This window comes from Miniopterus schreibersii, assembly GCF_964146895.1.
Source record: "Miniopterus schreibersii genome assembly, chromosome: 1".
Taxonomy (NCBI): Eukaryota; Metazoa; Chordata; class Mammalia; order Chiroptera; family Miniopteridae; genus Miniopterus; species Miniopterus schreibersii.
This window is the reverse complement of record NC_138101.1, coordinates 133,016,759-133,043,257: the sequence shown is the minus strand read 5'-3', so window position 1 is coordinate 133,043,257 and position 26,499 is coordinate 133,016,759. Positions and strand designations below refer to the sequence as shown.

General features: G+C 45.8%; 2 protein-coding genes across 4 annotated transcripts; both read right to left on the bottom strand.

Annotated features, from left to right (window-relative positions):
• Positions 1-4,322: 4,322 nt before the first annotated feature.
• LOC308548161 (cathepsin G-like) lies at positions 4,323-7,252 on the bottom strand. The gene is made up of 5 exons (XM_081119261.1): positions 7,051-7,252; positions 6,153-6,300; positions 5,366-5,501; positions 4,944-5,198; positions 4,323-4,541 (listed from the first exon to the last, which is right to left on the bottom strand). The coding sequence occupies exons 1-5, from the start codon at positions 7,103-7,105 to the stop codon at positions 4,362-4,364; spliced, it is 774 nt and encodes a 257-aa protein (XP_080975387.1). The 5' UTR covers positions 7,106-7,252; the 3' UTR covers positions 4,323-4,361.
• Positions 7,253-21,979: 14,727 nt separating this feature from the next.
• Positions 21,980-25,012, bottom strand: LOC308548183 (granzyme H-like). 3 transcript variants are annotated; one of them, XM_081119315.1, is made up of 7 exons: positions 24,738-24,906; positions 23,654-23,801; positions 23,053-23,182; positions 22,813-22,878; positions 22,621-22,687; positions 22,413-22,485; positions 21,981-22,257 (listed from the first exon to the last, which is right to left on the bottom strand). In XM_081119315.1, the coding sequence occupies exons 1-7, from the start codon at positions 24,790-24,792 to the stop codon at positions 22,137-22,139; spliced, it is 660 nt and encodes a 219-aa protein (XP_080975441.1). In that variant the 5' UTR covers positions 24,793-24,906; the 3' UTR covers positions 21,981-22,136. The 3 variants fall into 3 exon arrangements, with proteins under 3 accessions (XP_080975442.1, XP_080975441.1, XP_080975440.1); XM_081119316.1 differs by lacking the exons at positions 22,413-22,485; positions 22,621-22,687 and having other exon boundaries at positions 21,980-22,257; positions 22,735-22,878; positions 24,738-25,012; XM_081119314.1 differs by lacking the exon at positions 22,413-22,485 and having other exon boundaries at positions 22,621-22,878; positions 24,738-25,011.
• Between the last annotated feature and the right edge of the window lie 1,487 nt (positions 25,013-26,499).

Below are 26,499 nucleotides of genomic sequence, written 5' to 3'. Positions count from 1 at the left end.
CAGTGAGTAGGACTGGGAGAAGGGAAAAGAGGGCAGTGTGGCCCTATTTGCTTTGCAGTGGTGACCCAGACCTAGTTCTTCAGCAGTTTGTCTTGCCACCCAGGCCTCTCTCCACATGCTCCACCCCTGTATCCACACTCTCTTTGCCCTGGCCCAAACAGATCAAATGGCTCCTCTGACTAGTCATCAGCTCTATGTATTGAAAGACCCTCCTGATTTACAGGCCCTTGGATGGTACTCAGGGTCCCCAGGAAGACAAGGATTCTTGGTGCTCCTCACCTTCCTTTGTAGTGAGCCGTGGTCAGCATGAAGTCGTCTCCTATCAGGAAACCCCCAGATCTGCTCCAGCCTTATTTGTCTTGATAGAAACATGCAGATACTTTGTAGGAGTGGAGTGCAGGCTGGCCTTTCTGGCCCATTTAATCTCCCCTGAAAGAGAAAGTTGCCCTGGATCTCTGTGCTCATAGGCACTGTCTGGTGGCGTGAAACAATCGGGGGATCAGAGGTGGGGGTGGTCTGTAGTAGACTTCAGGGACCCAACACAATGAGGGAGCTGAGGGTTCTGTGGGCAGCAAGGCAGGCTTGCAGCATTACTTATTTTTTTGCTTAGCCTCAGTTTCTTCCTGTAGAGAGGAGGAGCTCCGCCATTGTTCTGAATCAAACACACTTCCAGTACACGTTCAGGGGAAAGGATCTGTCTTTAGGATAGACCATCCTGGAAGACCTGGAAATTACGCTCTGTGACCTACCCAGGTTGCTTCTTTGTTCCCAAGCTTCTCAGACTCCCTGTGTCCTGCTTACTCCCAGGATGGGTCTGATCTAAGGTGTGAAGGATCTGAGTTCAGGAAGCAGAGCACCCTGGCTTCTTTCCCCCCCACCCTGAGTCAGGCATGTAGTAAATTGCCCACAAATGCTTGTTGAAGACATGAATGAGAAGTCCTCAAATTTGCTTTGGCTATCAGCTGAGGAGGAGCCGGCGTAATGCATTCAGAACCATGGCACCCATGGATTTATTATCCTACAGGCATTTACCATCAGGATAAAGAGGAAAGAGTAGAAAGGACTAGAAATCAGAGTGAGATAGGGAAATGGACTAGAGGAAAGCTGGGTGGGAGCCAGTCTCCAGTACGGCCATGGGAACAGTGGTGAGGCAACATTTTAATGGCTTGGTTAGGTTGTGGGTACCTGCCCTGGTGGAGCTGAGAGGCTGGTGAGAGTGGGGACAGGGCGAAGGTGACGTCTGGGAAACGAGCTCTTTCATTCTTGGTTCAGACCATAGCAACTGGGGTGGATAACCACTCTTAGCTTGGAGAATGGTAAGTTACAGCCCTCATTTCAGCTTTCTCCCTTCACCGGGATTCTGTGGCATCCCAATAGGACACATTCCAGATGTCAGGGATGTGAGCTGTGAAAGGGAGAGGGCCCCACAGGTCTCCCAGGAAGTAATTTTCTTTCCTGTGATTTCTGCACACTACAGGGTATTGTATGGAAAACAATACAATAATTAATACATGATAATTCTTGTGACAATACAAGAATAAACTGTGTTTCACTTACTTACAATTATAAACCTATTTTTGCCCTGCCCAATATATATCCAGTGACAAATCTGCAGTTTAGCAAGTTTCTGGTTACAGACTGAGGCAAGAAAGGATCATAGTGATAACCTCACTGGGGCACTGTGGTAGTGCCACTGATGGGATAAGCCAGGCCATTTACCTCCTTCAGCCACGGAGGGTAGAAGCTGGCCAATGAGAGCAGGAGCAGCAGCGTCTTCTCTGAAAGACTGATCAGGCCTGGAGAGGTAGGTGTGTGCTTTCTCCCCCAGGCTTTTCAATCCTAGAGGTGAAGTAAGGAGGAGCAGGCTTGTTGACCACCAGTTTCCTCCTGGGTCTCTTGATTCTCAAGATCTGAGCTTTTGCCATATCTCTCTTCCTGTCACAGAGGTCTGTGTGTTGCAAGAACCACATTCTTATGCCGTTGAGAGTCAGCACGACGAATTCACCAAGAGGGAAACATGGACCCTGTGAATGGAGGAACTGGCTTTGGGGGGTGGGGCATGGCATTAGCCAGAAAAGGTTGTCCCCTTCTCCTAAGTCAGATTTTCCAAGAGTGTGAATATGACCTCACCATGCCTTGAATCTGTAATTAGGTAATTATTTATAGTTATCCAATATTACTCTTTGTAGAACTTCATTTTTTTGATAGCCCTCATTCTGGGGGTAGGGGGTGGGGGGTTATAAGAGCAAAAGTGCCAAGCACCGATCTCTCCTAAAACACACTAGCCAAGAGCCCAGTCACCCATCAGCTTCTTGGTGGTTTCAGGCAACTGCAAACTGTTGGAGATGGGGGTGAGGATCAGAGATTGGGGATGAAGTGAGTGGGCATGTTGATGAGAGTACTAGAAAGATGACATGACAGAACAAGGTCTTGAGGGGAGGAGTTTGACAGACAAATGTACTTGAGTTCACTGTGTGGTCCCTGGTTATCTTCATAAAGCCAATGTTATTCTCAAGTTGCTGATATTGTAAAGGTTTAAAAGGCCCCACTATTAAAGTAGCTGAGGGGCATGCAGGTAGAGACTGAAAGCAGGAAAACAATGCTTTGTCCCTCACTTTGAGTTTCCCAGGTCACACTTGTCCCCCTGGCCCACGCAATCTGGTTCCCAGTGATGACTATGCTGCAGGCAAAGCTTCTGCCTCCCAAGGCTCCCTACCGCTGGTGAGGAACTGGGTGAAGTTGCTCACAATTTCCCTCCCAGAGGTAGTTGAGGGCTGTCAGCTTTTGGAGGGTAAGGTTTCAAGGACTGATTCTACTTAGAATACAAACAATCAAAGTGAGAGTTTGGATGACTTCTCTTTTTTCATTTATGATTGAATATGGATATGACTTCTGAAATCATGTCTCCAACTGGACATAATCCTTCTGCTGTTTCTGCATCTGTTGCACAGTCATTCCCCAGAGGTGGGACATGTAGAGTGTCTTCTCGTTTTCATTGTTTATCCCAGGCATGACAGTTCCTTATAGGGTCTGTCATTGCCCTCTCACCTTTGATGATTTATGCCTCTTCCCCACCCTCAGTTTGGAAACCACAAGTATGTTCTGCAGTGTTGTAGTGATTTATTAAATAAACATGGGTTAACACATTGGGTTATTAAGTACCTATGAAATAATACTTGTGAAGTTTTGGAAGCATAGAAATTCAAAGATGAGAGAATATAACTTTGGCCCAAAGCCAATGTGTATTTGAGCACATCTTGTCACATGGAACCATGAGTTCTCACATGTTCCAGAGCTAATTTCTCTTACATTTGCCCATGCGATCACATTTTTCTGATAGATCATTTCCTCTGAGCTATTGGGATGCTTCCTTGGGCTACACTTCCACTCCACATACAGCTTAGGCCTCGATTCTCCCAGGGTTCCTCATGGATCCAGATAACATTGTCAGACAGTTGCCTCTCTGCTCTCCTTCCTCTCCACTTTACCCCTATCTCACCTGACCCAACTCCTGGCTCATCACCACTCTGCTTCTCTGACCAAGGGCTGGAGGCATCTGTGCCTCAGCTTAGCCATTGTGTTGGGAGAGAAGCTTGGTCGCTCTTATGAGGTCATTTTTAATGAGTTTGTAATTTGTTATTGTTCTTAGCGTCATGTTCACAGGAGGGAAATGCTGGGGTGGAGCTGTTTCTGGGGCCTGTGATGTTAGCCAGATGTGATGCCTCTTTTCCTTGACTCAGAAACCTGAGAGCTCAGAAGGGAAAAGTAGCTCCAACAATGCTGGACATGGGCAGAAGTGGTTGTGCCCACTTTTTTCAAAGAAGTCTACTATCATTAGAGATTTGTTCCTTTTGTATCACAAGAGAAGTTTAAAATTTTACTTTTAAAATTGTGGTAAAATATATATGACAACAATGTACCTATTAACCATTTTTTAGATGTAGAGTTCAGTGGCATTATATATACTCCCACTGTTTTGCAACCATCACCAATATCCCTTATATTTCCACTGCATCCACCATCTTCTCAGGACAATGAGTTTTGTAGAAAAGGGAGAGGAGGAAATGTCCCAGCCTCTCTACCCCATCTGAACACATTCCCCAGAGCTGTGTGGGGAGGGGAAATGGAGAATGGATGGCTTGGAGGAGGGAAGTAGCTCATCCCACCCCTCAGGAGAGACTGTGGGAGGTTCGTTTGTCCTGGGGAAAAGACTCCATTTTCCTTAGGAGCTCAAACTCAGTCCTGGATACATTTGTTTTGTACAGAATGATGTTTAATAACACGAGAAATAAGTTATTTTCACTCTAGACATGGCCATTTATTAAGGTTCTGAGAACCCCACCTGCACCAGAGAAGAAGTGTCAGTCCCAAAAGGTCTCAGTGTGATTCCCCTGCTGTTCGAAGCGTCTCATTGTTCTTTTTATCCAGGGCAAGAAGCTGGAAACCTTGGTGAAGACTCCGGGAGGAGTTGGGTTACTCCTTCCATAGGAGACAATGCCCTGGACCACGTTGTTACACACAAGTGGGCCTCCGGAGTCCCCCTGTGTGTGGTGAGAGGAAGGGTCACTAAGCCAGGCCTCCATACTCTATACCTCTCCATGCTTGGTGCCCTAAGATTGGACCCTCAGAGGAAGAAGGATGGTGGGAGTGCAGAAGCCAAGCTCCTGGATCCTTCATTGGTTGGGCTTCAACCCTGGCTGTGGTTACTGTCTCTGGCTCAAGCCAAGTCAAGGTACCTTTCCCTTTCCCATGAAAATACTGCATGTGTATGTGTTGTGTGTCCAGTACTCCTCCCCTTCTCTCAGAGACTAGATTGATGGGGAAAAGACCCCTCTTTACTCTGGCTCTGAGACTGAGGATGTGGGATGCAGTGTGTTCCCATTGCCCAATTCTGCCCAGACCCTTCTGTGTCAGTTTGAGCAGGCAGATGCCTGTGGCCTTACCAGGAAGGTAGTCTTCCTTTCCCTTCGGTTGCCTACACAAATTTCCGTTTGGCCATTGTAGACACCAAAGATATTGCTGCACTCCTGATCCCTCTGCACTCTCAGCTGCACATCTTGAAGTGTGTCTGTTCTCCTGGTCTGGCTGACCCGGCCCCAGCCAGCCACAGTGCACAAGGCCCCAGGACGCAGCTTGGCCTGGGACTGAGGCAGAGCCACTGGCCTCACAAATCGATTCCGTCTGGCTCTGTTTTCCAGCTGGCAGGAAGAGTGCAGGCACTCAGGGAATGTCTGTGAAGCTCTCACCCACCACCCCCTGGGACTCTGCCCCTGCCTCCTCCAACAGGGTCCCAGGACAAGGTGAAGCCCCCATGCTGGGACAGAGCCAGCTCAAGTGGAGAACCAGAGGGTCAGGCTGGTGGTACCTGCAGTAACATGATGTCATTCAGGAGGTTCTGCTCGCTATATCCAGGGTGGCGGATAGCTCTGCGCACAGATATGCGCTGTTGGGTCCTTTCCTGCATCCTGATGTTGTGGGCCCCCAAGATGACATTTATAGTGCTGCAAAGGAATGGTGGCTTAGAGGTAGGTATGAGTTGCATGAGCTAAAATCTGCCAGCTCTGCAGGGCAGGTGAGAGCCCAGGGCAGCAAAACTGCAGCTGAGGGAAATGAGGGGGCAGGAAGGCTCTGGGCTGAGATCTCTGTGCCCTCTCTTTCTCTCTCTCTCTTTTGTTTTTTTAAAAAACATATCTTTATTGATTTTAGGGAGAGGAAAGTAAGGGGAGAGAGAGAGATAGAAACATCAATGAGGAGAGAGTCATTGATCGAGTCCACAACCAGGGCATGTGCCCTGACCGGAAATCGAACCCCGATTGCCTGGATCCTAGGTTGACGCTCAACCGCTGAGCTACGCCTGGCCAGGTAGCCCTCTCTTTCTCCAAAGCCTTGAGCTCGGATGGTGGGGGACACAGTGAACTTAAGGATAAAGAGATAAATAGGATAAATTAATAACTCAAATTTGTAGTTTGAGTTTTAATGCACGTTTTTTATCTCCTTCTCCTCAAGGATTTACACTATTTTGTTCCCTGCCAGCCAGGGCATACCCAGTCTCTTTTCACCCCCCCAATGTTAGAACCCCGCTTTCAGCCTCATGTTCTCATGAAACCACTGGGCCTGTCTACTGGTTACTGGAAACCTCCTTAGTTGCTCACCTTCCCCAGCAGTGAGCTGCTGTCATCACAAAATCTTCTCGCACCAGGAACCCCCCACAAGCGCCCTGTCCATCTGAAGTTTGTATTAGAAGAAATGCCATGTAGGGGTGGGAATGGGGCCTGGCCTCTTGGCCTCCGATGATCTCCCCTGGAAGAAAGTATTCAGCATTTATCTCTGCACTCACCGAACCTGGGGTGAGGGCACTAGCTTGGTGACTCTTGAAAGGCTAGAGGATGGGGAAGCTACAGAGATGATGCAGGGAAAGGAGGGTTTAGTGGTGAGAATTGGGGTCTGCAGGGTACCACATTATGGGAGAGGGCTCCAGGGTTCAGCAGGAAACACTGCTGTATCCTGATCCCAGAAGTCAGGCCCCCTCCTCTCCAAAATAAAAACAACCCTGGCCCAGTTAGGCCTCTCAAGTGGGGGAGAGCTCTATTGTCCTGTTGGAAATTCCAGAGCCCTCTGGAGTGGCTTTTCCTTGAAGTTCCTGGTACGTTCTCTTCCTGATCCCTCTAAGACCACCTCATGACCAGCTCATGAGCAGTATGGAGTGTTTTTCAAGAATCTACATATGAGGTGATGGGACTGTTATTGCTCTATCCTTGTCTCCTAGGCTTTGACACATGGACTGAAGAAAAGTGAATAGAGCAGAGTTACAGAATGTGTTTATATGCCAGGGGCCATGCCAAGAGGTTCATGGACACTCAGTAATGTAACTGTCATAGCAGCTCTATGAGGTAGGTATTGCTATTATTCCTACTTATAGATGAAGGACCTGGGAATGTGAACTCAAATAGTGTGCTATCCAATAACACAGAGCTAGGACATGCGTAGGCAGTCTGGGTCCAGAGGCTGTGGGATGGGATTGAGCCTCTGAGGGTTTGGATGGTCACTTACCTGCCCCAGCCTTGGAGGGTAGGAGAAAGGCCACCAGGAGCAGGAGTAGCTTCATCTTTCCAGGAAGGTTGCTCAGCCAGTTGCTGTTGGTGCTTCCTCCTGCCACAGTTTTAGCCCCTTAGAGAGGAAGGAAGGGCAGGGTGGGGACTTGAGAGTTCCCATTCCCATTCTTCTACTGGGGTGATAGGTTTCGTCACCCCTGGCTGGCCAGGAGGTTTGTCCACCAAAACTGCCAGCGACCTGGGGGAAGAGAGAATAAAATCAACCAACAAAGGATCTCCCACAGCTGCTGAGTCATGTTGTCAACAGAAATGTGAAGCAGGACCAAGGAGGCAGGATTTGGGCATGGTGTCCCAGAAGCCTAAGCCCACCCAATTCAGTACGATCCCAGCAAGGCACAAAAGCTGCTACCTGCCTACTACCTCCATTTCCTACCCCTCTGGGATTCAAGCCTGTCTGTTCTCACTCTTTGGGCCCTGGCCACCTGCTGAAACCCTGGCTGCTCCCACCTCTCTCTAGAAGCTATCAAGGAAGATTGAGTAGCTCTCTCTCCTGAGTGGGCAGAGGCTGCTGGCAGAGAAGGAAAATGAAATAACAAGGCTGTGCCACTGATGGCAACTTTCTTAGGTCTCTTGGACCTGGAGAAACTCTCAGAAAAACTTATGACACAGTTGAAGTCTTCTATTTGCCTGCTTCCTACTCATGGTGAAAACCTTTGTGCTTCAGAAGGTTCTCTGTCTGCAGGAAAGGCCTAGTGAGTTGATTTTGTTGACAGCTGTCAGAGCCTGGCTTGAGAACATATAAGATCATATTTCATCCAGGATCCAAATCCCCATTCTCTGCCCAGAACTGGAGCTATTAAGAAAGAAGTACATCCTTGCGGTGCTACTTATAATACATAAATTTAAAGAACTGAAACTATTCCTTCAACATTAGAATGAGACCAGGTGGAATATTGCAGAATAACCCAGTGGGCTGTGAGGCCCTTAAAACAATGTAGAAGATTCTGAGCATGCTCAGAAAAACATTACAACCTTGTAGAGTTAGGTAGCAGTTTTTCTGTGGGCATTTGCTGAACCCACAAGATTTGAGCTTCTGGTTTGATGACCATATAGATTTAGAGGGGAAGAAAGCAAAGACCAAATTCACCCAACTAGGTCCAATCAGAGGTCCTCCTCACAGGAAGCCAGGAGCTGAAAAGTCAGTACCCTCAAAGTAACAAAGAAGAGTAAGGGGCTAGTCCTTGCAAGTAATTGATGAAAAATTGGAATTACTTGAATTTTTCATGGAATCTAAGACTTAAAACGTGCAGAAAATCTCTATATTTTTAAAAGTTAAGAAATATACTGTTAAATAAATCAAGAGTCAAAGTTAAAATCATAATGGAAATACAAAATAAGTTCAAAAGAGTTAATAATGATGAAAAGAATTTATAGCAAAATTTGTTGTGTATATTTGGATAAAGATGAAACTGACTGTTTAACAGTGTACCTCCAATTAATGTAATGGTAAAAATAAAAAATTTCAAGATAAGATAGGAGAATTTCTTTATAAACATAAGGTAGGGAAATTTTTTTTTAAAGAAGACATACAAAACACTAAGGACTTATAACTTTTATTTATTCTTCTTATTATTTTTTTAATTCTCACTGGATGACATTTTTTCATTCTTTCTTCGGGGAGAGTGAAAGGGAGAGAGAGAAACATCGATGTGACAGAGACTCACACTGCCTCCTGCATGAGCCCTGACTGGGCCCGGGGATTGAACCTGCAACCAAGGTATGTGCCCTTGACTGGAATTGAACCAGGGACCCTTTAGTTTATGGGCTGATGCTCTAACCACTGAGCAAAAACAGCCAAGACAATATAATTTTAAAAGAAAAAATTAATAAATTGACCTACTTAAAAATTCAGAAATTCTGATTATCAAAGATAGTATTAAGATAGTGAAAAGTAAAGCTATGTGTGGGTGAAGATATTTGCAACAACTGAGAAATGGTTTGTATTTGGGAGATATATGTATGTATATATATATATATATATATATAATTCTTATCTATGCTACCTTATAAATCACTAGAAAGCCAATAATTTTGAAAGTCAACATAAAATTGACAAATTCCTAGAAAATATAACTGATGAAACATGCTCAAGAAGTTTGAGTTTTCCTATAAAGATTAAATCGATTCAGTTATCCAAAATATTTCTTCTTTTTTTTTTTTTTAATATATATCTTTATTGATTTCAGAGAGAGGAAAGGCGAGGGAGAGAGAGAGAGGTAGAAACATCAATGATGAGAGAGTCATTGATCGAGCCCGCAACCCGGGCATGTGCCCTGACCAGGAATCGAACCCCGATCGCCTGGATCCTAGGTTGACTCTCAACCACTGAGCCATGCCCGGCCGGGCTATCCAAAATATTTCACCAAGGACAGCCAGAAGCTCATATGGCTTCACTGGAAGTCTCTACAAACTATTCAAAGAATACTATAGAATTTCTTCTGGAGAGTAGATGTTACCCATCTCCTTTATGAGACTAGCAAAATTTCTATGCCAAATCTAATGAAGACAATATGGGGAAGAAACTTTATAGGCCACTATCACTTGAATATTGATGCAAACCAATCAGTTAATTAGCAAGAAGATACTATGTCATGACTAATATGGGTTCACCTTAGGTATGGGTGACCTTCATTCTACACTCAGTTGCTATAGCACATCACATTGATGGATGAAAGAAGAAACACCATGTGATTATTTAATTGAAGCAAAACAAAAAAAACACTTGCTAAAATTCACCCTCATTCATTAAAAAAAATTCTTAGCTGACTAAGACTAGAAAAGGATGTCATTAATAGGATAAAAGGAATCCACAAAAATGTCACAGCTATCATACTTAGTGGCGAAATGTTGAATGCTTTTTATTTGAGAGTGAAACAACACAAGTACACCTGGATGGGTAGCCATAGTCATGATTTCTCTTGAACATTGTGCTAGAGATTTTGGCTATTGCAGTTAGGCAGGAAGTAGAAGTAGTGAAAGAATAAGGAACAGAATTGATATATAATATGTACACAGAGAATGCCAAGGAATCCACAGGTAAATTATTATAATTAATAAGATTAACAAATTTGAGACAAAATGAATTTAAAATTTAATCATATTTCTATATGAATTTTGAGAGATATTTAAATGGTAGAAAAATTATGAAATAACTAAACATAAAGCTAAAAGGAGATGTGCAAGACCTCTTTGGTGAAAATTATAAAATTTTATTGAGACACTTAAGAAGACCTAAATATAAAGATATTCTGCTTCCCCCCAGGCTGATGCTGCATGGAGGGGAGAAAAGGGAACCGTTGTAGACTGTTGGTGGGAATGTAGATTGGTGCAGCCGCTGTGGAAAACAGTATGGAGTTGACTCAAAAAATTAAAAATGGAGCTGCCTTTTTACCCAGTAATTTCACTTCTGGGAATTTATCCAAAGAAACCCAAAACACTAATTTGAAAGAATATATGCACCCTTATGTTCACTGCAGCATTATTTTCAATAGCCCACACTTGGAAGCAGCCAAAGTGTAGATGAGTGGGTAAAACAGCTATGGTACATTTACATAATGGAATACTACTTGGCCATAAAGAGGAATGAAATCTTACCCTTTGAGACAGCATGGATGAGCCTGGAGAGCATTATGCTAAGTGGAGTAAATCACTCAGAGAAAGACAAATACCATATGATCTCATTCATATGTGGAATTTAATGAACAAACTGAACTACCCAGTAAAATAGATACAGACTCATAGGTGGAGAACAGGAAGACAGCTCTGGTAGTTGTGGGAGTTTTGAGGGTGGAAGGTGGAGGGATTGAGCAAAAAAGAAGAAAAAAGAGAAAAGAATGAATGGATACAGACAACAGTGTCGTGATTGTGGGGGGTGGAAGGGGTGGGTGGAGGTGGAAGAGGGTATAGGGTAGATAAATGGCGATGGGAAGAAAAAGATATTCAGTTTGTGGATTGGAAGACAAAACATTTAAAAAATGTCAGTTCTTCAAAAAGCAATGTATAAATTCATTGCACCCACGAGATATTTAATAGAACTTAACCGATTCTAAATATATGTAGAAAAACAAAGGCCAACAATAGCCAAGGGACTCTTGAAGAATGTGAATAAAATGGGTTCTTGCTATAGCAACTAAAGACATAATAATGAGACAGTGTGGTACTGATGGGGGCATAGAGGCATAGGCAAATGAACCAGGAATAGAGATTCCACTGCCATTCAGACACACATGCATGGGTATATATATTTGGTAATTAAATAGAGTTTATTGAGGGCAACTTACACACAGGGTGTCTTGGGCAGCTGCAAGATGAAGCGGATCCCCACACTGCTTGGTAGATGCCAAAGAATTATATAAGGTAAATGGGAGGGGGAGTGGGAAATAGTTATGGGAACTAGTACCTGAATGCTGCTAGGTATGGAAAATCACTTTCCATGTGTGATCAGGTCGGAACAACCACCTGGGCCAGGAACCATCACACAGCAGGAGGCAAGGGAGGGCTGCTGATTTATGTTAGGATGAAAATCAATTAAGATCAGACAGCCTCTCTGTGGGGAGGGTATGGTTGCAAAAAGCAACCTCTGTTCTGGTCTGGAGGGCCCTTGATTTTGATGGAGTTTCATGGCAGAGAGAGGAGAAAAGGCTATTTTCTTATTTGTCCCCAATTTAGGACAATAGTCATCTTTATGGTGGCCTACAGGAACACACATTTTCTATGTGGAAAAAAACACACAAACTTGGCCTTTATCTCACATCCTATTCAACAACCGTTTTAGGCAGGTTATGAATCCGAGTGTGGATGTAGATTGGAAAATATAATGTAAGAATATCTTCATGATAGGTAGAGATGTTAAATACTATACATAAAAGTAATAATCATAAGGAAAAGAACGGATGAATTTGACCCCTTAAAAATCAAGATAAACAAAAGCTAATTGTAGAGGAGGCAAAGATGCTTGTAATACACATAACTAATGAAAAACTTATATTCAAATTATGAAAAAGATAATCAAGTCAATAGAATAATGGTCAAAAGGCTTGAACAGCCTCAGTGCCAAAGAGAAAATCCAAGTGGTCAATTACATGTGAAAGGTGTTACTCTCAGTACTTAGAACCACCCCTTAAATCACAGTCAGATACCAGTTATAGTCACCAGATTGGTCCTTTCCCCATTCGGAGGTATATACCCTAGAGAGACACGTTCAAATTTCCATCAGACACATGTCCAAGAAGGTCATAGCAGCATTATTCATGATAGCCCCAAACTGGGGGCACTTGGAAGGCCCATCACCAGCAGCACAGATCATCAAACTGTGGCATTTCATATAATGGGATATTGCACAGCTATGAAAATGAATGGCTATTGCACATACAGCTACACAAATGAAACTCACAAACATGATGTTGAGATAAAGAACCCAAGAAGACTGCCTTCAGTATGATTGCCTTATATAAACTTGAAGAGTAGCAAACATCACTGGATAGAAATGCATACATAGGTGGACAATTAGGATGAAAAGTAAGGAAGTAGTTATCACAAAAGTCATGATGGTAGTTAACTCTGTGGTTGGAGAGCAGAGAGGGCATTTTGACCAGGAGGAGACATACAGGGGGTTTCTGAAATGTTGCCCATGATCTATTTGACATAAATTGTAGTACTTGCCTTATAATTATCCTATAAACTGTACTTTTATGTTTTGTGCACTTTTCATATCTGTATATTTTGCAATAAAATGTATTTTAAAAATCTATTTCTCAAAGGGTAGAGATAGAGAAAATATTTGGGTGGAGAAGGGAATATTACAAGAGTAGATGGGGCATGAAAGTTTTTAATGTTTTTAGTTTTTATTTTAATAAAATTGTAATATTTGTGCTAATAAGATCATGTTTCACAATACCCATAGCTGGTTACATCTACTTTGGGCTGCTTTATTACATTTCCGTCAGTTAAACATTTTTTCTCCTCTGGGATGTTGGGACATTAACGTAGGCCGTTTCCCACCTCCTCCCTGGGGCCAAATGCCACCAACAATGCAGCTCTTCTGGGAAAGCAGTTGCCAGCTGATGCTGGGTCACTTCCCCTTTGCTGCTGCTCTCTCTATGGGAGGCCATGGACTGCTGAGGGAGCCCGGACATCCTCAGGGCTGCCTTAAGGATGTTTGGGAAGCTCCTTGGAAAGTCGTTATTTTAGAGTGTGCTTTTTCTACCTATTAAAAAAAAAGTTTGCTATAAAACAGTGTGAGTGTTAGGCCCGCAGCCTTATACATCTCACATTTGCCTCTTGATTGAATCCTTCTCGTATGCTTGATTAAATCTTGTGTTTTGTGAGGTGTGTAGTAAGCTATACTATCTAGGTTTGTGTAAGTGCACCTATGATGTTGACAAAATCATGTAACGACACATTTCTGAGAGAGTATCCCGGTTGTTAAGCGGTGCACAATTGTATGCTGCTCTCTATCCTGCGTTTGACTTAAATATACATTCTTCTGTGTGGCAAAATGTAATTAATGTCATAACTTTTTTTGAAAAAAATGTATCTTTATTGATTTCAGAGAGAGGAAAGGAGAGGGAGAGAGAGATAGAAACATCAATGATGAGAGAGCGAGCCTGCAACCCGGGCATGTGCCCTGACTGGGAATCGAACCCCGATCGCCTGGATCCTAGGTCGATGCTCTACCGCTGAGCCATGCCTGGCTGGGCCATGTCATAACTTTATAGGTTCCGTAGTGTTCAATTATATGTAACTTTTTAAGTTAATCCCCAAATTAGTGCTAGAACAGTGGCATTGTTTCTAATATTTGATTTTTTAAGATACGTTTTTTTTAATTGATTTCAGAGAGAGGAAGGGAGAGGGAGAGCTAGAAACATCAATGATGAAAGAATCATTGATTGGCTGCCTCTTGCATGCCCCCTACTGGGGATCGAGCCTGCAACCCTGGGCATGTGCCCGACTGGGAATTGATCCTCAATCTCCTTGCTCATGGGTTGACTCTCAACCACTGAGCCACACCGGTGGGCTCTAAGATTTGACTTTTTTACAAATTTATAAAAAATAAGCTTTTCCAAATTTCCTGGTGTGGTTGATGGGTAGGTAAAAGACTCCTTTTATACTTTTTTAAAGATTTATGTACAAGTTGTGAAAATGCCATTTTCTCAATGTCCAACTGAATTTGAGTGTCATTATTTTTGTAAATTCTTCCTAACCAAAAAGTAAACAACTATTACTATTTTAATTTGCTTTGATTAGTTCATGAGCTTTGACTTTTTCCAAATGTTTATTTAGTTTGTTATAAGTTGCCTGCTAATGTTCTTCACCTAGTTTTCTTTCTTTTTAAAATTTCCTTAGCCTAGTTCTCTAGAGCAGTGGATAATATAGGTGTGAATGCCTTGCATAATACATCTATAATGTGATGTGGCATATTTTACCATTTTCTTATATTAGATTCCAATTTGGAGTCTATTATTAAATAAGGGTGTGATAAGTACCTTATGAATAATCCCGCCCCCTTACACAAACATACTTTAAACCTTACATAAGATAAAGGTCCTAGAAATAAAAATCACTAGATCAAAAGAGGGAGCAATAAATGTAAACATATTAGAAATCATTTTAAGGAAACATGTACCATCAAGAGCAGCACTGTCCTCATGATGCTCAGCCATATAATAATTATTCTTAAGGCACGTCATCCCGTGTCAAGTGCTGCTATCGGGTGTCAGGGAAAGTCTGACGCTTCTGGTGCTGTCCTTCTAAGCCACACACCCTTACCCTTGGTAGCAGATACTCTTGGCTTCTCTGCTGCTGGCTCTGGCTTACACCCTGGGGCTCCGTGAAGCTCCTCATGGCCGACCATCTGAGGTCTCTATTTCTGTTGTGTGATGGATTCTCCTAAGGGTAGTGTTTTACTGCTGGGACCTGAAGTTGCCCCTTGGCTTGTGCCCATTCTACTGTTCACCTGCTCATCTCACACAAGCATTCAGCTCTTCTCTCACCTGTGCTTCTGCCAGGGCTGTGAGCCCCAGGGAACACGTGGCCCATGGATATAGGAACGGTCTAGTGTGAAAAATACACTTTCATTTGCTTTTCGTCTTATGTTTAAATGTGCTGGATTTTGCTTCTCCTATCCCTGTGATTTATTTGCTTTGTTGCTGTTGTTTGTTTTTCAAAGGAGTTGCTTCTCTTTTCTATGTATGTCCCACTGGGTTCATTGTTTGTCCAGCTGTTGTGAATTCGTTGTGTTCTATCACATCCAGCCACTGTTGGTGCTGTCTGAAGGATACAGGATTCTGAAATAAGGAAATCTTGGTTACAATGAACTGTCTTGTACATAAAACATAGCATTTTGTAAGTTTGTGGACTGAAGATAATGCCTTCTATATGTAATATGAGTAAAGATAAGGCTGCCCTGGCTGCCTCGTCCCTGCCCCCACACCTCTGGACACCAACTCCACTGAGTGGATTGAAAAACTCAGTACATGTGGGTGTCAATTTCACACTGCCATTATGGAATCAAACACAATCATACGTGTGAAACTGCAATGTGCAATAAAGACTAAATACTAAGAATTTAATTATTTTCCACACAAGATTTCTTGTAAATTCCAAATACAGATCTATCTGTGCTAAACTTATCTGCCTGGTGGAAGGAGAGGAACCAGAAAAATTTGGAGAAAATTTTTCCTCATGGTAAATTTCCCAATGGTAGGATCAGAGCCTGTTATGTGCCTGACACAAAGATAGAACAACATTTGATATATTGATGGATGGCAAAATGGTATGCCCCAGCCCTGCAGCTTGTAGCCCTCTGGCTGACAAAGATGCCACAACCCAGGTTGCCAGCAGGGGGGAGCCAGAACCTGCAGCCAGGCCAGGCTAAAAGGGGCTGAGGTAGCTGAGTGGCTGAGGTCCTGGGGGATGCGGGGCTGGAAGGGACTGAGCTGGCCTTGCCCAGGTGGGAGGTGGATTCTGCTCTTCTGATAGGCATCAGGTGGGCTGGCAGTTCAGGTCTGGTGAGCAAGCAACAGGAGAATTCATAATGGACATTGGACTCTGTTAGGTAGGTGAGAGAGAGAGGCTGGCTCAAAACAGGATGGGCTAGGAGGGAAGAAACGGGGGTCAGGGCACTTGGATGGAAAGCAGGGGCTGGTGTGCGAAAGGCAGCCAGGGAGAAAGGAGACTGACTGAGCTCAGTGCTGGCCCAGGCAGGACATGGCAGGGAACTGGGACCTGAGTGAGGCTGAGGGCCATCAGAGGAGCATCTCAGCCTTCTAAGCAGACAGTCCATGCTGGAGAGGGAGACCTTGGAAACCGGAAATGGTGCCCATGGTATGACCCCCTGACCTCTGGGACCCTGGAGTTATTCTCCTTCCATTGACCTACTCCTCCCTCTGCCAAATTGTTGGGGGGTTGGTGATGGTATTTGGCTTAGAGAAGGTAAGGAATTTCTGAGGCCCAGTTAGGACCATTTCTAGGGAGACAAACTATTTATTATTATTATTTTATTTTTCAAAATATTACAGATGTTCCCTTTTTTCCCCATTGAGCCCTTCCACCCCGAACCCACTCCCCTCCCCAGGCCTTCACCACACTATTGTCTGTGTTCATGGGTTATAAATTCTTTGGTTAATCTCTCCCTGCCCACCCACCTACCCACCTCCACCTTCTCTCTAGTGGGGTTTAGACTCAGGCCTTCCAGAGGGCTAAACATCAAAGAAGTGTGCTTGCAAAATGGATGAGAACCTGTACTGCATGGGTTTAGAGAGGGTGGAGGCTGGGGGGGAAAGGAGGAAGCAAATCCAGTGCTGCCAGCAGGGGCACCGGGAGCAGTGCTGTTGCCTGTTGAAAGGGGTTTACTGAATAAGACTTCAGGGGTATTGGCTCTAGAGAAGTAGTTATTATGTCCCTGGACTCTCCACTGCTCTCCCCCATGGAATTCTTGCCTCTGCTCCCAGAAGGATGGTCAGGCCAAGAGGAAGGTCTGCCTCATGTTAGAGGAACTTCATTGTCCTAACTATCCAGGGGAGGAAGTATGAGATGTTCATGAAAACTGGAGGTTTCTTTTCTCCATAGGAGAAAAGACCCTGGGCCATGTTGTTACACATGAGGGGCCTTGGAGTCTCCCTGTGAGTAGGAAGGGGAAAGACTGAACTGGACTCCTTTTGGTCTTGTCCTCCTGGCCACCCAGGGGTGGGTGGTCTGTGTTTGGGGCTGTGTGTGTGTGTGTGTGGTGCAGGATGGGGGGCAGGGGTGGGGGGTCAGGGCCAGGGCAGGCCTTGTGTCCTCCTTCCAGGCCTTTCTCTCCAATTCCCGGGGACACTCTGGTGATAACTGCTGTGGGATGACTGATCCTTCCTCACCCTCTACCCCTTATCCACCCAGGGGAAAACACTGAAGACTGGGTTTGAGTACCAGGCTGTCCAAACTCTTAGGCTGTGGCATGAAGAGATGGGCATGCCCATACCCCAGAGCTCCCCAAGTTCTATTTCCTGGGACCTGTCAAGGTAAATGCTGGAAACCTGACCTGGAAGCTGGCCTTCCTCTTCTCTGCTGCAGCATCTGGGTATGCGAAATTTGCATTCTTGGTTTTTCTGAGAGGTCAGCTCCCCCTCCTGCAGAGTGGTTGCTAAAGTGCCCATCTCCATGGGCTTTTGGCCAGCCACAGTGCCCTTCTGTCCAGCCTCACCAGCCCTCTCCCCTGGGCAGGCAGAGGGGCTTCAGAGCTTTAGACAATTTATGTTTCTCTCCAGCTGATGGGGAAGAAGCAAGAGAGCCCAGGTCAGCCCGTGGCCTCTGGGCCTGGGCACTGAGATGAGGCTGCAGTGTCTTCTGTCACCCCTGAACCACTGGGACAAGTCAGACTGACAGGATGGAAAGAAACGAAGAAACAGGTCACAGTGAGAGGAGAAACAATAAAACCCAGAACTCCAAAAGCAGCAGGAGGTTTCCTACCTGCAATAACATGATGTCACTGGAGAAGTTCCTAGGATTATAGTCTCGGTGGGAGTTGGCTCTTCTGCTCCTTGATGTTGTGGGCCCTCAAGTGACACTGCTTGACCTGTATAGAGAGCAGAGCGGGTGAGCGGGTCTGTGTGTGTGTAATCACAGGAGATACAACCCAGGAGCCGTAAAGGGCAGGTGATAGCCAGGGCAAGGCAGGGCTGCAGCTAGGGGAAATCGAGGCCACAGGGGGCAGGGTGCTGAGTGACTCTGCTTCTCAATGACACTGAGTGCAGGACTTTTTGGAACTTTTTCTTGCCCTCAGAAAATATAATTTAATTGCTTGAGTTTTCATTTTGACCCTAATGTATGGGTTCTACTGCTGCTTTATTTGCAAAGTGTGGTCCATTTCCTCCCAGCAGCGTTACTTGCTCTCACTTCTGACCCTCTCAGCCCAAAGATTACCTCTCCTATTTCTCAGCCTCTCACTGCCCCAGTCATGATCTCAGAGGGCTCCTCTGATGAACTCTCTTGAGCTTGAGTTACCTGGAGCCTGGGGAGCTGCCCTGGGCTGCAGCCTGTGGGGAAAGGACAGGGACCCTGTATGGGTCTAAGGAGGTGTAGGCTGGCTGCTGCCACTCAACTTCCACTGCAGTGAGCAGCTGTCAGGAGAAAGTTCTCTCACAAGGACACAGCCACACCTGGACTCCTCATTTTTAATGCGAAGGTAGGTCATGTAGGGGTAGGAGTGGGGCTAGGCTTCATGTCCCCTGATGATCTCCCTTGAAGGATAAAGATGAAGGTGGGTGACTGGCAGTGTCCATGTTCAGGAGGGAAGGCTTAGCAAGGTGATGATTGAGGTGGGTGGTCCAGGTGTCCTAAAGACACTGGGGAGGGTCTCTTAGGTCCTCTTGTAGCTAAGACACCTTTTCTGAACTTCAAGCTTCAGAATCCCCCTCTAAGAAAGGGGGGACAATGCTTGCTCTCCAAGGACTACTCAGACACATGTATGATGGAGACAAGGCCTATGTTGAAGATGGTGGAGCCCAAGGGATGTGAACAGGACTCAGTGAGTCTCCCTGACACTCTGAGCCTGTGTTAACACCCTAATCGCTGCTGTTTCTAATAATCTATCCATGAGCTTACGGAGTTGGATTTTCTAAAACCCTCTTGTCCTACAGCCTAATACATCCTAGGTTCTCAGTAGACATTTTTTGCCTGTATGAATGCATGGACCACAATTAACTTTTGGCCGATGTTTGGTGGGATTCAAGGCCACAGGGATGGGGAGAGGGCACAGCCAGGGACAGAGGAGCAGCCAGGGGCCTGGGAAGCAGGGGAGGTGGGGCTGGAAATGGGTGCTCAGTCTGGGTCAGAGCCAAGGCAGCTGGGAAGCTTGTGTGCAGCCATTCAGCCACTTCTCAGATCATTCACTCCCTGGGCTCCTCTCCTGGGCATGGCCAACGTTCACTTTAAAGATGAGGAGGAGACCAGCCGTGGTGTGTCCTTTTGTGAGATTCTGACACATACTCACTGCAGTAGGAGGTGAGAGGCCACAGCCACCCTGCACCTCCGGAAAAATTTAACTAGTTCTTAAGCTGGGTCCAGTGACAGCTTGCACTACTGTAGCTAGCTTGTCTGAGGTGCCCTTTCCTGGGTCTGAGTGAGTGATTTTCATAACCTGTCTTTTGTAGCCTCACATCTTTTGCCAGATGCCTTTCTCTGAACAACTCATTTTCTAGGTGATAAGAGAAAGGCTAGAAGCTGCTAAACCTTTTGGTGCACCCCTTCCTCTGGGCCATCCTTGTTGAGTGTCTATCCAGCACCAAACTTGTCAGCCCTGGGTGGGGATGGGAGCTGGGGTTCAGGAAATTCCTGAGCTCAAATGGCGGAAAAGTCCCTGCCTGTGCTGGGATGAAAAGTCAGGAGTAGAGGGGATTTTGTGAGATGGGCTTAGGCCTCTGGAATGAGGATGGTCACTTACCAGTCCCAGCCTGGGATGTGGGGGGCAAAAGAAAGACCAACAAGAGCAGGGGTGACTGCATCTTCCCCAATGGTCTGCTGAGGTCAGAGCTGCTGATCTTTCTTTTTTCCAGACACAAAACCCCTGAGAGGAGCAGGGGCGTGAGGCTCAGTGGCCTCATACACTTCCTCAACCACCCCCCTCTAGTTTTGCTGGGTGTCATCATACCAGGTGTTTGTCGAAGCTCTCTGCTTGGTTAGGTAACAATGGCACTGTCACCACATTTGCACTCCCTCTGCTAAGCCACAAAGTGAAGGCAAGAAGGAACAAGAAGGTGAAGGCCATGGTTGCAGCCAGCAGAGGGCTGGGACCTCAGGAACCCTTCAGGGACTAAACCAAACAAGTTTCCATGTCTTGGCTCCTGATCTCTTTCCATTCTGATGAAATCATTAATAATTATTTAACAAGTCAGGTCCAAGGATATGAGAGACATGGCTCCCTCTCTTGAGAAGAAGCTGACAGTTGGCTGGAGTCTACTGAGACTCTGTGGTTAAGGTACAAGGAAGGAAGGGCCACGGCCAGGGGTCTAATTGGTGGTGTGAAGTAGAGGTTGGACTTGCCTGTGGACTAGGTGGCCTGGACACATACAAATACCCGAAACAATAGCTCTGTTTCCTCTCTTACCACCATTCCAACCTAATATTTTTGGAATAATTGGAACCTCCCCTTTAAAGGCAAATATTCTGTGACACAGAGGGCTTCTCTTATGCCACAGTTTTGAAGAAAAGTCCTGGGCTTTTGTTCATTGCATCCAATGTCCAGAGAACCCTGTCTCTGATGTCCCTGGGTTGAGCAATCATAAATAATTGCAAACAGATTATCCCAACACTCCCACCCATGTGATGGCAGAAAAAAGAGTAATGGAAAGGAAGGCATGATGAGTTCTAAACAGCCCAACCCCAATTTTGTTTAAGGAACGGCATCCTATGAATACATAGAGAAAGAGTAGGGGAAAAACATGCTGAAAGATCAATGATGATGATTTTTGGATGGTGGGATTCTAGGGAATTTCCATTTTCTTATTCACATGCTCCTTGTTTAACTACTTTTCTGTGATGACTACGTAGAACTTTTATACCCCAAATACGCTTTCCCATAGTCAAAGCACACTCATCAATGGCAGACATTCAGCAAATTGCTTCTTTTTTTGATTGTCCTTCTTGAAGTTGTATGTTTTCAAATGAGATTCCTTAATCCAGTCATATAAAAAAGATTTGGATTTCCTTTGGAAACACACACACGCGCAGACACACAAACATGGGAGGTGGGGAGAGGCTGGCTGAGATCCAGATGAAAGAGCACCCTCAAGTTCAGTTTTGGCTGCAGGTGGATGGGCTGCCAGGACACCAGGGGCTGCACTGGGCTCTGGGATCTAAACAGGGCTGTGCCAGGCACTTGAGCTGGGCCCAAGAGTACTGAAGGGTATCCTGACTTCTCAGGCTTTCACTGTCGTCTGATTTGTGGGGCGAGTGCTGCATGGTGTGAGTTACACCTTTCCAAAGTCTTTCCACCCATTTCTGTTAGGGTGAAGAAGTAGCCCCTTACTCCAGAGCTTCTTATGAGACTCTCTATCCAATTTCTGAATTCTTTTATGTTGCATATTGGCATTGGGGCTGCATGGGGTAGGGGTGTAGATGTAGCTTTAAGGAGGGCAATATGGATGAGACAAGAGGGTCCTCTAGAAGACAGTCACCTTTTCTGGGGGATGTCTCTCCTTTCCTGGTAGAGTTTTTGTTCTGCCTGGCAGGGGAGCTGGCACTGGGAGGCATATTGGGAAGGAGTTGGGTATCAAAGCAGCGGTTTGCTGAAGGGGGATGCTCAAACAGAGGAGAAATGTGAAGAGATGGTTGTCTGACACACAGTAGGGAACTAACACATGTTTTGGTGAATAAAGGAGGAATCAGTGACTTCCATTCTAGACATACAAGTTTATTATGTGTCTGGCAGCTTCCCTTCCACCCTGTCTGCACAATGCAGTTCTGGCCTATGCCTCAGAGGAGATGGATGGATCAATGTTGGGGTGCCTCAGCCTGGTCTCTGCAGTCAGAAACGCCTCATTGTTCTTTTTATCCAGGGCAGAAAGCTGGAGATCCTGGTTTCAACACGTGGAAGTTTTCCATTCTTTTTCCCAAAGGCAACAATGCCCTGGGCTGTGTTGTCACACACCAGGGGGCCTCCAGAGTCACCCTGTGGACAGGGGAAGAAAGGACTGAGCTGGGTCTTCTCCTGGCACTGCCCTCCTCTCTGTCCTGGGGGTGGGTGGTCTCTATTAGGGGCTGGGTGGGAGATCAGGGAAAGGGAAGGTCTTCCCACTTCCCGAGGTCTTGGGTTTCCAACCTGACCCTAATAGTCTTCTTTTCTTTCCCTCAGGAAGCCTTTGCCCATCAGTGGCTGTGGGACAGCCTCTCATCTCCCCTGGGAAGACAAGACCAGAGAATGGATTGATGGAAAGGCTGAGGACATGGGGCTATGACTAGTTTCCACTGCTCCAGGTCCCCTCCAAGCTTGAGTGTGCCCAGGGCTGGGCCTGGACAATGCTGGGGATCTCACCAGAAAAGTAGACTGGTTTTTTTCTGGGTTCCCCACACAGATCTGTGTGGTTGCGTTGTAATGACTTCTGTAGAGAGAAATACACTGCTCGTTCCTTTGGATTTCCAGCTCTACCTCATGCAATTTGGTTGTGGTGGTGTACAGGTCAAGACGTCCCCAGCCGGCCACACTGCACACCATCCCTGGGTTCACCTGCTCTTCTCTCCTGGGCAGCCTGAGGAGGCTCACGGCTGCAGTCAGTTTGGCCTTCCTCTGTAGCTGAAGGCAGGGGACAGGAATTTTCATCCAGTAAGGGCCCACAGACCCCAGGAACAGTCACTGCCCTGGGACAAGTAAAGGGGTCACACTGGGAAGGAGGACAGGAAGGAGGTCATGGGAGATGCAAAACCCAGCTTTAAGGTATGTGAGAACCAGTGGAGCAATGAACCCTACCTTCAGTAACATGATGTCATTGAACTTGGGATGGTAGTTTCGGTGGGGGATGATTTTTTTCACTGGTATGACCTGCTGGGTCCCCTCGTGCTGCCGGACGTCATGGGCTCCTAGGGTTACTGTGATGGAGCTGCACGGAGAGCAGACAGGGATATGGAGGCAGACAGAGGATATAGTGGGGGGGGGGAAGAGGACAGCTGGGGCCAGGGCAGGACTGAAGTGGAGAGGAATTCTAGGGGATGGGGCCTGGGACTGAGCATGTTTGTGCCCTTTGCTTGTAGGCAGCTAGGTCTAGGTGTCAATTCTGGGAGCAGATTTAGGGTGCTCAGTCACAAACTGAGCTTGCTTGTCTCTAAGCAAAACCACAAATTTCTCACACTTGTACCCTGGGCTCCAGGGCACAATCTTGGCCTCCTTCCTATGCCCCTTTCATCAGTCCCTCCTGTCTTCAACAGGCCACTTGCATTGAAATGTCCCTCTCTCCCCAACACTGGCCTGTGCTCTGAAGAGCTCCTCTGTGCCCCTAGGTGTGAAGCCCCTGAGAAGAGGGTTTCCTGTGAGGTATCTGCAGAAGCACGGGGGCCCAGGCTGTGCTTCTCACCTTCCAGAACAGTGAGCAGCTGTCAGCACAAAGTCCTTACGCACAAGGAAACCCCCACAGGTTTTTCTGCCTGAAGTTGTGATCCCACGAAGATATGCCATGTAGGGACGAGAGTGAGGCTTGACCTCATGCCCCCCGATGATTGTCCCTGAAAGAAAAATTCTACTCTTTCTGCTGTGCTCATGGAGCCAAAGGCTGGAGAGGAGGAGACTGGGACAGATAAGACCATACGAGAAGAATTGGGTGGCAGATAGTGGTGTATTTAGTCATCAGACACAGCCAAGAAGAGGTCCCACAGGTTCCTTAGACAACATTCCTGGCTTGCTAGGTGACCTGCAAGACTCAGGTCCTCCCTCTGACAAAGAGACGAGCAATCCTGATTCCTTCATTTCTGTTGCAGTCACACATGTGGGCAGACAGGATTTGTGTTTGGAATAAGCAGTGAAGTGCCTGTAGGTCCTGGAAAATCCTTCCCCCACGCTCCCTGGTTCTCTCTCCCTGCTTGTTCCCAGACTCACCCAGCTACCACTGGATTGTAATATTCAGAAGACTGTGACTGAAAAATTACCAGAGAGAACTTGAGACCAAACCAGCCAAACATAAGTGTTAAGGGAACCAGGATGCCACCAACTCAGGGATCAACTGGGTCCTCATCTTCTTTACAAAGCTTGGAGAAAGGGGTGGAGATTGAGGGCAGATTTTAAGACATTGAATTAGAACATTAGTGGGCTTTACTTTGATTACAGAAGCCAGCCACCCTTTCCAAGTTGCCATTTCCTGAGGAATTATTTCTCATTTCCAGCTTCCAACCTTCTTCCAGATGCCTTTGTAAAAGAGCCCCTTCCCAGGTGACAAAGGGAGGGGAGAGCAACCCCTGGCTCTCCTAGAAAGCAGTCCTCTGCCCTGCCATACCTGCTGTTTTCATTCAGCATCAGATTTGCTAGTCTGTGAGGGAGATGGAATCTAGAGTTGAAAAAGCTCCTGGGGATACACCAGGGCCAGGATGTGTCTGAGTGTAGCATCTGAGCATGGCTGGGCCAGTGTGGCATGGCATTGGGCTTCTGGTGGGGGGACAGTCACTCACCTGCCTGTGCCTTGGAGGCCAGAATGAAGGCCATCAGAAGCAGAAGTGGCTGCATGTCCTCAGGAAGGCTGCCCAGGTCAGAGTTACTGGTGCTTCCTCCTGGTCTTCTGAGCCCAGGGCTCTCTGGTATTGTGTCCTTTGTCAAGTATGTCACTCTGAGTGCATCACAGCTGTTTGGTTAAGTCCTTGGACCTGAGAGGACTAAGAAGTTATCAGTAACCACATCAGCATCCGGAGCTCTTGACTCAGTCGTGACTATACCAGCTGCAAACAGGAACCACAAGCTGCAGAGAGGCTGCTCATGATGCTGCATCGGCCAATAGCAGAGCCCTGAACCCTAGGTACCCAAGTCTCATGACAAAACATGCAAAGAACACTTATTTCCTTGGATCTCTCTTGACAGTTAGAATGATTGTTTATTGAGGTCCCCTTTTTGTGAGACTCAGGGGTATTGGAGATGAGGTTTCTTGTTTCTCGTGGAGGAGAGACAACCATCGGTACTCAGGTAAAGATAGTGAGGGCTGTGTTTAGAGGGATGGACAGACAGAATTGTGTGGCAGTGATGCTGAAGAGGGCTCGTTCTAGTTACTAAAGAACTGAGTGGTTTAAAACACTAACAAAAACATTTATTTTGCTTAGGAATAAGCCTTTGGGTCAGGGTTTAGTGTGGCTAGCACCCCTTTGCTTCCCTTGATGTCAGGGGAATCTTGAAGCCTGGAGTCTGGGATTGGCTGAAGGCTGACTCCCACATGCCCAGCGTGGATGCCTGCTGTCTGCTGGACATGTCACTTCCTCTCTGGGATGGTCTCTCATATAGTCTCTGCATAGGAATGTTTGGTCTTCTTTGCAACATTACTGTGGCTTCCCCAGAGTGAGCCTGTCTTCCAAATCAACCCTGGAAGAAGTATTCTTTCTTTCCTAGACTTTGAAGTCACATGGTATCCATTCTACCATATTCCCCTTCTTGGGGCAATCAAAAGCCTTCACCCAGATTTCAAAAGGAAAGAAGTTTGCAGTCATATAAGAAGAGCCTGTAGGATGGGAGATACACGGTGGCAGTCAAAGCAAAGCCCAATCTGCTCCCTGCTTCAGGTATATGTAGAGTTGTTCAGAGAAATTGAAACCACTGATCCCTGTAAGCCTCAGTGACAGTCTTTGGACAGGTTGGGGTCTGTTCTGTCCCAACCGTGTGTACTAAGATTTGGAGAGGGTTGGCTCTCCCAGTAGTTACTCTCTTATGAAGTGGGAATGAATATCAGGAAGCCAAATAGTATTCTTACAGCACTGCCCAAAGAACTACTACATTTTGCATATCTTTGGTATTAAGCTAATACATACATTTAATTTGATTCCAATAACATTATCATTTTTTTCTTCCAGTGTTGCACAAGTTCTAGATAATTTCTGAAATGTATGTGGAAAATACTCCTGCAAGAATAGCTCAGAACATTATGAGCAAAAGAAAAAAGGACAGTAAGGGAGAGGGTAAGCCTTATCAGATATTAAAAACACCCTGTAAAACTCCTTTGCTGAGAACAGTGTGGTGCTGGCTCAAGAATAGACAGAGGGGGCCATGAAACAGAATAGGAAACCCAGAAGCATCCCCAAGTACATAAAGCTTTGTAGCTTATAATAAAATGGCATTTCAAATAACTGGGAGAAGAGAAACTTTCTAATAAATGATATTGGAAAAACTAGATAGTAATTTTTTTCTTTGTTTTATTTTTCAATCACAATTGACTTAGTCATTTATTAAAGAAAG

Bases quoted from the DNA above. Each gene is read 5' to 3' on its own strand.
- LOC308548183 (XM_081119314.1), bottom strand. From the start codon at position 24,792: ATGCAGCCACTTCTGCTTCTGATGGCCTTCATTCTGGCCTCCAAGGCA. The intron at 23,183-23,653 runs GTGAGAAGCACA...CTCTCCGTGCAG, and splicing joins GCTGCTCACTGTTCTGGAAG to CTCCATCACAGTAACCCTAG. The intron at 22,258-22,620 runs GTGAGATCCCCA...CCCTGTCCACAG, and splicing joins AAAACCAGTCTACTTTTCTG to GGTGACTCTGGAGGCCCCCT.
- LOC308548161 (XM_081119261.1), bottom strand. From the start codon at position 7,105: ATGAAGCTACTCCTGCTCCTGGTGGCCTTTCTCCTACCCTCCAAGGCT. The intron at 5,502-6,152 runs GTGAGCAACTAA...ATTCCTTTGCAG, and splicing joins GCAGCTCACTGCTGGGGAAG to CACTATAAATGTCATCTTGG. The intron at 4,542-4,943 runs GTAAGGCCACAG...CACCACACACAG, and splicing joins AAAGGAAGACTACCTTCCTG to GGGGACTCCGGAGGCCCACT.